At 34.9% G+C, this 9,225-nt stretch overlaps 1 protein-coding gene across 1 annotated transcript; it reads right to left on the bottom strand.

Annotated features, from left to right (window-relative positions):
* Positions 1–702: 702 nt before the first annotated feature.
* On the bottom strand, positions 703–1,644 carry LOC128565725 (olfactory receptor 52E8-like). Its single transcript, XM_053562422.1, has one exon. The coding sequence runs from the start codon at positions 1,642–1,644 to the stop codon at positions 703–705; it is 942 nt and encodes a 313-aa protein (XP_053418397.1).
* Positions 1,645–9,225: the final 7,581 nt, after the last annotated feature.

The raw sequence follows: 9,225 nt of genomic DNA, 5'->3' as shown, positions 1-9,225 counted from the left end.
TATCTATTCGAATGGGTTATCTTCATTTTTTAAATTGGAGAGTTGGTCTTTTTATTGTTGACTTGTAAAAGTTCTTTGTGTAGTTTGGCAACAAATACATTGTTTGATATATGTGTATATTTGATTCTATGTATTTGCTATAGTTGCTATTTCAAAATTTATAAGAATGAAGTATAAAATGATGCCTGTGGTGTTTTTTTTGTTTATATTTTCCTTTTTGGTTTCATGATTATGGAGGACAATTCTGTCAAGAAAGCAGTAAGAGCTGCATTTGATTTCTTTCATTAGGGTTCCCAGGACCCACATCTGCAGCATTGTCTACTCAGCCCCATTGCAGCCACAATGTTCCTTGGCAGCAGAGAGCCACTCTACTTAATCAATGAATTCTGTCTAAAAAAGACTGCATATCAGTACCTGAGCTACATTAAGACTTTATCTCTGAAATGTGATTTTAATATATATTACAGAAATAAATGGCACTCATTTATCTAACAAAGTTTACAGTTAGTAAAGGATAAATATTTGCTGTGCAAACTTATCTCCTATCTGATACTGCACATAGGTAAGAAAACATTTCCTGTTTCACATCAAATTCTGTAAAGCAATTTATTCCACTGAGCATTGATGCTGCTTAAATTTCCCTTTTTTAAATATTGAATAAGAAAATAATTGGAAGACTATCTCCAAATCAAGTGTTTAGAGTCAAACTTCCTTAGGAAAGAAGATCATCACCACCCTATCACGGATCTGCTTGGTTCTTACCCCATAAATGAGGGGATTAAGGGAAGGAGGAATAATCACATATAAATTAGCTAGGAGGATATGAATATAACGTGGAATATTGTGGCCAAATCGATGAGTCATAAAAGAGAAAAAGGCTGGTGTGAAGAAAGCTAAGATCACACACACATGGGAACCACAAGTATTAAGAGCTTTGAGCCTGGCCTCCCAGGAAGGAAGTTTGAAGACAGCATGGAGAATCTTCACATAGGAGACAGCAATCAATACAACATCCAAAAGGATCATAGATATAAGAATCAAACCAAATAATATATTGACCTTTATGCTGACACAGGACAGACGAGCAATGCCCATGTGTTCACAGTAGGTGTGGGGTATGATATTTTGTCCACAGAATGAAAGTCTCAGAAGGAGAAATACAAGTGGAAAAACCAAAACAAAGTTTTTCAACATTCCTACTCCAACGATAATACAAACTCTTCTGCTGGTGAGGATGGTGTTGTATCGGAGTGGGTGGCAAATGGCAACATAGCGATCAAAAGCCATGGCTACAAGCATGAATGTTTCGATGCCTGTAAACAAGTGTATGAAGAACATTTGAGCTAAGCATCCCCCAAAGGTAATCTCACTGAAGCCAAACCAGAATATGCCTAACATCTTGGGGATGGTTGCAGTGGACAAGCCCAAATCAGTCAGAGCCAACATGGCCAGTAAGTAGAACATAGGCTGGTGAAGGCTGTTCTCTGTCTGGATCACAAAAAGGATGATGACATTCCCCAGGAGGGCAACCAGATACACTGTACCAAATGGAAAGCCAAGCCAAAGCTGCATATGTTCCAGTCCTGGGATTCCCAACAGTAGGAACGAAGAGGGGTGAAAAAATGAGCTATTGGCTGAGAACATCCTGTCAAGTGCTGTTCGTCACTCATGGAATCTTAGTTTTTCATAAGACTTCCAATGCCTCATCAATACTGCAAATGGTGAATTAAAAAAATGTAATTAGTACATTTTCTTTTAGACAGCAAAAAAAAAATTGTATTTTCCCTTGTACTTTTCTTCCTTTTTTACTTCTCATTAGTGTATATAACAAATGAAGTAGACAATTTTTCATGAAATGATAGGTCTTTAGATATTGGACTAGATAAACTAAATTATGTTAGTAAGAACATAAACCAGACCAGTTGATAATGGGATTCTATGTAGGCTCTAACTTTTTGAAATATTTAATTATAAAATGAAAGTCTATGCATACTTTAATACCCCGCTGATAACTGATTACAAGCTGGGAATATAAGTAATGTTTAAGATTTAAGAAGCATATTTAAAGGATAATTTATTAAACTAGAAATATGAGTCCAATATATGCCTGTGAACATTTCTACTTTTAACCACTAGATCTTTAATATGGCCTCTCTTTTTACTTTAACCTGCTTACAAATAATTTTCATCAAAACTTTCTTCTTCTAAATTTGTGTTATTACTTTTTATTTTGTCATCAATAGATAAAGACATTAGTTTTGTTTTTTGAAACAAAGCTTTACCTTGTAAGGTCAATTCACAAAATTCAAGGCAATGTAATTAATCTTAGGTATAAAACTACTGCTTTTCAGAGAGATTGATCCTGATTTAAAGCACTGACTAAATTCCTTATGATCCTCTTTTAGCTCCCATGTTTTTCCCATATGGCAACATGGGCTCACTTCATTTCTAAGTAATCTATATCTCACCATACCTAACTTTGTTCCCAAATGGGGAATAGAAGAGAACAACTATAAAAATCATGGTGACATATAAGCATTTACTATTATTATTTTATAATAAAACTTCAAACATATAATTTTTACTCACATTAGTTACATGAGAAAAACAGGACAGATCCTAATTCCCTGAATAAATGGATTTATTTTGTATCTGGATCACAGGTAAGTTCCTCCATACTCTGAATGAAGCCACTCTGTCAGTTACCCAGTCTCTTAGTATTTCTAGGGCTCTTCCTAAATGTATTTATTCCCTAGACTTTTGTTTATATTCAAGCATTTAGTCCATTACTCAGTTTTTTGAGTTAAATTGTCCATCATGATCAGTTACTCCCAGCTTTTCTCCCAATTTACTCCTCCTTATTTTCTGTTATTCCTTCCCTATTTTACTAATGTAGTTGATACAAATTCACATTTCTAAAAATAGGGGAACCAAAGATGAGTCAAAAGTTAATTATAATCCATAAGGAATAGTCCCTTGAAGATGATGAAATAGTATTAAAACCAAGAAATCTTTAAAAGCATGAAATCTTTCTAGGCATCAAGGAAGCCAGAAATTCCACAATGCACAATGCACTTAAGGATTTAGGAAACAAAATAGTTTTTAATAAGAAAAGATGCATGATCCTGTGATAGAGAAGATAAAATCTCTAAATATGGAATGTACCTGATGGAGGTATCCCAAGACAAGTGTGGGAAAAAGGAAGGAAGAATCAATATCATCTTCAAAACAGCTGATCATGACAATAAACCAGAACGGATAGCAAACTATAATTGATAGATTTAAGTATAACTTATTTGTCACAGAAATTCCTGCCTGTTGTGTTCCTCTATGGCATCAGTGAAATGTCAATAAAATAGCTTTTTAGTGATAGATCTCCAAAATCTAAATTTTCAACTTTTTTATGTTGTCAATTTGTCAGCATAAATCATGATATATTTTGTATAGAGTATATAAACAAATAAAATTGTGCAAGGAGAAGAAGGATAAGACTACACTAGTAAATTCTATAATCAAAACCTTAAACTTGTGAGAATATTCACTTGTTTTTGTAGGCCAGACATAGACTAGGAGTAGGGGAGGAATTGCTGCAAACAGCTTCATTCTGCATGACAGCTATTTAGAGCTTCATTTTCACTACATCAGAGATCTTTATTCCTACATAGAATGAACAGCAAAAGCTCAGGAACTGTGTTAAAACCAGAAATATATCCCATTAAGTATTCTGCCATTCTGGCTAAAGGAAAATTTTTCTGAAACCGGAAATTATCCTCAACCCAATACCGAGCAGTCCTAGTTCAGGAGCAGCTGCTCAACTCTCAGGAGTCTGCCTGCATCTCAGGAAAATCTGGAGACAGGGTAGTTTTAAAAATGCCCAGATTTTAAGTAGCCCAAGAGTATTTTTCTTTTAAGAGGCATGTGCTAGATGTATATCAACTCAAATAAGATCATTCCCATTCTGAACCAAATAGATAGGTAGAAGAATAGTTAAATAAATACATTTTCATGATCTGGGATAGGACAGGAGGATCTGAGTGAATTTTTCCAGTTGTCATCTATATGAGGTGGGGGAAAACCCCGATATTTTTAAAAACCTCCTTTATTTCTTTTTCAATTATATGTTATATATAGCTTAACTATTTAATGTTAAAATATCTTGGTAATATGGAAGAATATCAAACAATAGCTAACACGTATGTAAATATATAGTCATATATGCACAAGTCAGAATGAAAGAAATCCATGGTATCCTTCTCAGAAACCATATACAATTATTTGGAACCAGTAAGTATTAAAGTATTGCTGTTATTCATCATTATTGTTAATGAAATAAAGATAGAAAAAGTATTGATTTGGGAAAAATTTGAGAATGCCCTTTTGGACATTAAATACAAAACTAATCTGAAATAATTGGTAACATAAAAAAATTTAGTAAAATTAGGCAAAAAATAGAGCTTGGAGAAGAGGGGAAGAGACAGAAAGAGGGAGAAAGAAGACAGAAGACAGAAAGTAAAAGTTAAAAGGAGAGAAGATAAAGAGGAAGAGAGAGAAATTCAACAATATTTTGACAAAACTAGTTGCTTGTTGGCTATATTTTATTTTTATTTTCCTGATTGTTAAAAGTAGGCATATTTATTCATAAAAATGAAAAAGACAAAACACTAAAATATGCAGAGTCACCTGAAATCCCACTAGTTAGAAATAAGCACACAAAATATTTTGGCTTATCTACTCCAAATTATTATTTGTATCACATGCAAAACTAGTGAGGGGATTAAATCCATAGATCGAAGTCTAAACCTTTTCAATCTATACAATCAAAAATGTATGATAGCCAATCCTGACCCCAACTCACCAACCTTTTCTATAGCCAACACTGAAATAATCTGCAATCCTGACTGGTAACTGTTCCAAGTGTGTTTCAGGTCCAATGCCGCACCCCCGGCATCTAGCCGGGGTGAAGTGGCGCTGTCCGCATTATAAAATGCGTGAGTAGGTGGTATGTGCTCCCCGGAGCGAAACCCCCAGCCCCCCTGGTTTGCGACAGCAGCGCATAAGTTGCCTAGCATGCCTTTGTTTGAACGTAATGACTCACGAGGTGCGGCATAAAAGCCTAAAAAACCTTTGCTCTGAAACCTGTCTGTTCAGTTGGATGCCTGATTATTGCCTGATTGTCTTGAGAAACTAAGAATAAACACAGTGACTTACTGATCCACAATTAAACACAGCAAGTATGGCTGTGCCGGACTCAGTGGCTCCAAGAGAGCCTGCACAACAGCACGTCCCTACCATAAATGTCAGTGACTTGAGACAATGCAGGCACGGCAAACAAGATGTTCCAACATGACACCTCCTGCAGTAAAACTTTACTTAGAAAAACATCTTACTTCACTAATTTTCATATGTAACACAAATCAATAGAGTAGTTTAATGTTTAACAAGCAATTAACTATGAATCAAAATATAGTTACTAATTAGAGTAAAAATATATAGAAGTAGTCAAGCATTATACATAAAAGAATATGTTCAGCTGTTTTTAAAAGAGATCATAAGAAACTAAGACCAATTACAGAACTAAGAGAAGTTACAAGCCTTGACATTCCTAGATAAGGGAAAGCAACCAGGTGTTACTAATGAAACCACTTCCCTAGAACAAAAACCTTGAAAAAATAAACCACCTCCCTCCGAAAAGAAAAACCTTGAAAATATATAGTACATGATAAACCACATATGGAGACACAAAGATAATTAGAGACACAAAGATAATTTACAAACATAAGCAAAATAATGATTACATTGTTTTAACCCTGGAAAGAAAATGTATAAATACCAGACTTAAAAATCAATAAAGTGCAGCTGCTTTGTGTGGCAGTCTGTCAATTCATCCTGCGTCGACCTTTCAATCAACCTGTGCCGTTCGCCCTGAGCACCCTCAGACTGAGGCCCATCGACTGGCGGTCCGCGACAGTCCAAAATTGTAGTTCAAGGAGAAAATTTTATACTGGAATTGAAAATTCTCTTCCTGACCAAAAATAGCCCTTCAAGTGCTCGATGGGATGTGAACACAAAAGACAAAGGATTCACAAATTCTTACCGCTAATTTATTGGCATAAAAAAAGCACGTATACAAAGGAACCACTTGGGACTTCCAAGTTTCTCCCCATATGTCTCCAATGTATAGTAACTTCTCAATTTCTAACTACTCATTTTCTAATTACTCTGTTGTCATTATTCCCGCAAGAGTAGTATTTGAGCTAATCTGCAATTCCCCATCTTGTTGCCCAGGACTGTTATATTCTCTAATGACCAGGCCCCTTTTCTTCCCAACAAATATCGTTTACTCCTTTCAGAAATCAGGTAACCCATTGAGTACTGATCTAAGATTATATATTCAGACATGTTTTTCATCTGTAATTCATTCCCCTAAGAAGACTATATGGTGGTTATACAGATAATGCTAGCTATCTATAAATATGAAAATAATTAAGTGTCAAGTTATATGATGTTAAGTTTAGAGTTACAGAAACTCAGAGAGCCAGTACATTTTCTAGGCTTTCCAACTCAATTTCCTACAGAATAGGGTTGGAATGTGGCATAAAAATAACAGCAAAGTAAAGTGGAAACAAATACCACTTGAGGACATAGCAAAATGATGATATCCTGTGTCTATCCTAGATAAGTATTGAATCATGTGAGACTGACTTTATTCTGAGAAAAAAATTAAACAAAAGTATCTCTAATAGCTGTCATCTGGTAGCAGTCCTGGCATTAACATCTTGGCCATAGTAATGCCCATTTAGTAGACAGTTTTCATAAAGTATAAACATTAGACAAATATACTTTATTTCCATGACAATAGATTGAAATAAAAACAAAAACTTTGCACTATGTATGAGGTCAGACAATTAAGTTTATTTACAAACTCATCCTAGAAAAGGAGACTTTGGGGTCACTTTACATGCAAAAAGAAAGGAAGGAAGGAAAGAAGGAAGGAAGGAAGGGAGAAAGGGAAGGAAGGAAGGAAAACGAAAAGAAATTGGACCCTTATCTCACACCATGAATAAAAAGGCAAGTCAAAGTAGAATAGGAACCTAAACTATAAGACTATAGAAGAAATTTTCTAAAAGAAAGCTTTATGACATCAGTTTTAGGGAACTCCACAAAACCAAAAACCTTCTGCACAGCAAAGTTAGTAATCAATAGCATAAATAGGTGACCAATAGAATGGAGGAGCATACTGGCAAACTGTATATCTGAAAATGGCTTAGTCTCCAAAACATATAAAGAACTCCTATGATTAAACAGGAGAAAACAAATAACCCAATTAAAAAATTAGGCTAAATACTTGAACAGATACTTCTCCAAAGAAAACATTAAAATGGCTAGCAGATATATGAAAAGGTTCCAACATCACTAATCATCAGGGAAATGTAAATCAAAACCACAATGAGATATCACCTCACACCTGTCAGGATGACTATTACTAAAAAACAGAAGACTAAACATGTTGGCAAGGATGTAAAAAAATTGGAACCTTTGTACATTGTTCATGGGAAGGTAAAATGGTGCAGGCTCTGTGGAAAACAGTATGGAGGTTGGTTCCTCAAAAAATTAAAAATCACACTACCATAGGATCCAGCAACTCCACTTCTGAGTATCATCCAGAAGATTTTAAACTGGGATATCATAGAGATAGTAGCTCTCCCATGTTCAGTATAGCACTATTCACAAAAGCCAAAATAGGGAAACAACTTAAATGTCTTTCAACAGATAAATGAATTAAAAAGACTGTGATTTATGCATACAACAGAATTATATTTAGCCTTCTTTTTTGTCACATATACTTTTTTTTATCACATGTCAAAGTGTGACAGAGTCTCACTTTGTCACCATCAGTAGAGTGCCTTGGTGTTACAGCTCATGGCAACCTCCAGCTCTTGGGCTTAGGCATTTCTCTTGCCTCAGCCTCCCAAGTAGCTGGGACTACAGGTGCCTGCCATAACACTCAGCTATTTTTTTTGTATATGTGATCTGTCCTGATCAAAATGCCTAAGTAGTGCATGACTGTACATATAATGAAATTTTTTTGCCATCTAATTCATTTCACTCAGTATGTTATTTTTAGTTATAGTTATTTTATTCTCATTGCTACTTAGTATTTCGCTATACAAATTTATAACACAGAATTTATGCATTCTACTATTTTTTAATTTCAGATTAAAATAAAGGTACACACAATTAAGTTACACAGTTTGCTTCTGTCAGGTAAAAGTCCAAGTTGTAATTCTGACCTTGACCCTTAGAAGTGTGCCATATATCCGTGCAATGTTGGATGGGAATTTACCCAACCCCTTCTCCCTCCCCTCTGCTTCGATTTAATAGAGATTTTCTTTTTTTTATTTTTATTTTTATTTATTTATTTATTTTTATTGTTGGGGATTCATTGAGGGTACAATAAGCCAGTTACACTGATTGCAATTGTTAGGTAAAGTCCCTCTTGCAATCATGTCTTGCCCCCATAAAGTGTGACACACACTAAGGCCCCACCCTCCTCCTTCTATCCCTCTTTCTGCTTCCCCCCCAATAACCTTAATTGTCATTAATTGTCCTCATAGAGATTTTCTTTCATTTGAGCACATAGTTGTTAGTCTACTAGTATCGGTTTAGTACTGAGTACATGTGATATTTGTTTATCTATTCTTCTGACACTCCCTTGGGAGAATTTTCTTCAAATCCATCCAGGTTGTTATGAAAAATACCAAATCTTCATCTTTTATAGATGAATAGTATTCCATTGCATACATATACTACAATTTATCAATCCTTTTATGTGTTGAAGGACACTTGGGTTGTTCCCACATCTTTGAGATTGTGAATTATGCTGCTATAAACATTCGACTACAAATATACTCATGGTACAATGACTACTTCTTTTGAGTAAATACATAGCAATGGGATTGCAGGGTCAAATGATAACTTTACTTTTTTAGTTCCTTGAGGAATGTCCATACTTCTTTCCATAGAGGCTATACCAGTTTGCAGTCCCACCAACTGTTCATGAGTTCTCTCTTCTCTTCATACACTATTCATTCTACTATTAAGGTACTTTTAAGCTGTATCAATTATCGACTGTTATATAGAGTACATTTGTGATAATTGAGGCATTTATCTTCAGGAGACAATACATAATGCTTTTGATGAATCCTTACCTAGGAGAAGAATATG

The sequence above is a fragment of the Nycticebus coucang genome, chromosome 14 (assembly GCF_027406575.1).
Source record: "Nycticebus coucang isolate mNycCou1 chromosome 14, mNycCou1.pri, whole genome shotgun sequence".
Classification (NCBI taxonomy): domain Eukaryota; kingdom Metazoa; phylum Chordata; class Mammalia; order Primates; family Lorisidae; genus Nycticebus; species Nycticebus coucang.
Note: the sequence above shows the minus strand (reverse complement) of the source record. Positions and strands in the feature narration are given on the sequence as shown.

Excerpts from the sequence above, each read along its gene's own strand:
- LOC128565725 (XM_053562422.1), bottom strand. The coding sequence starts at position 1,644 with ATGTTCTCAGCCAATAGCTCATTTTTTCACCCCTCTTCGTTCCTACTG.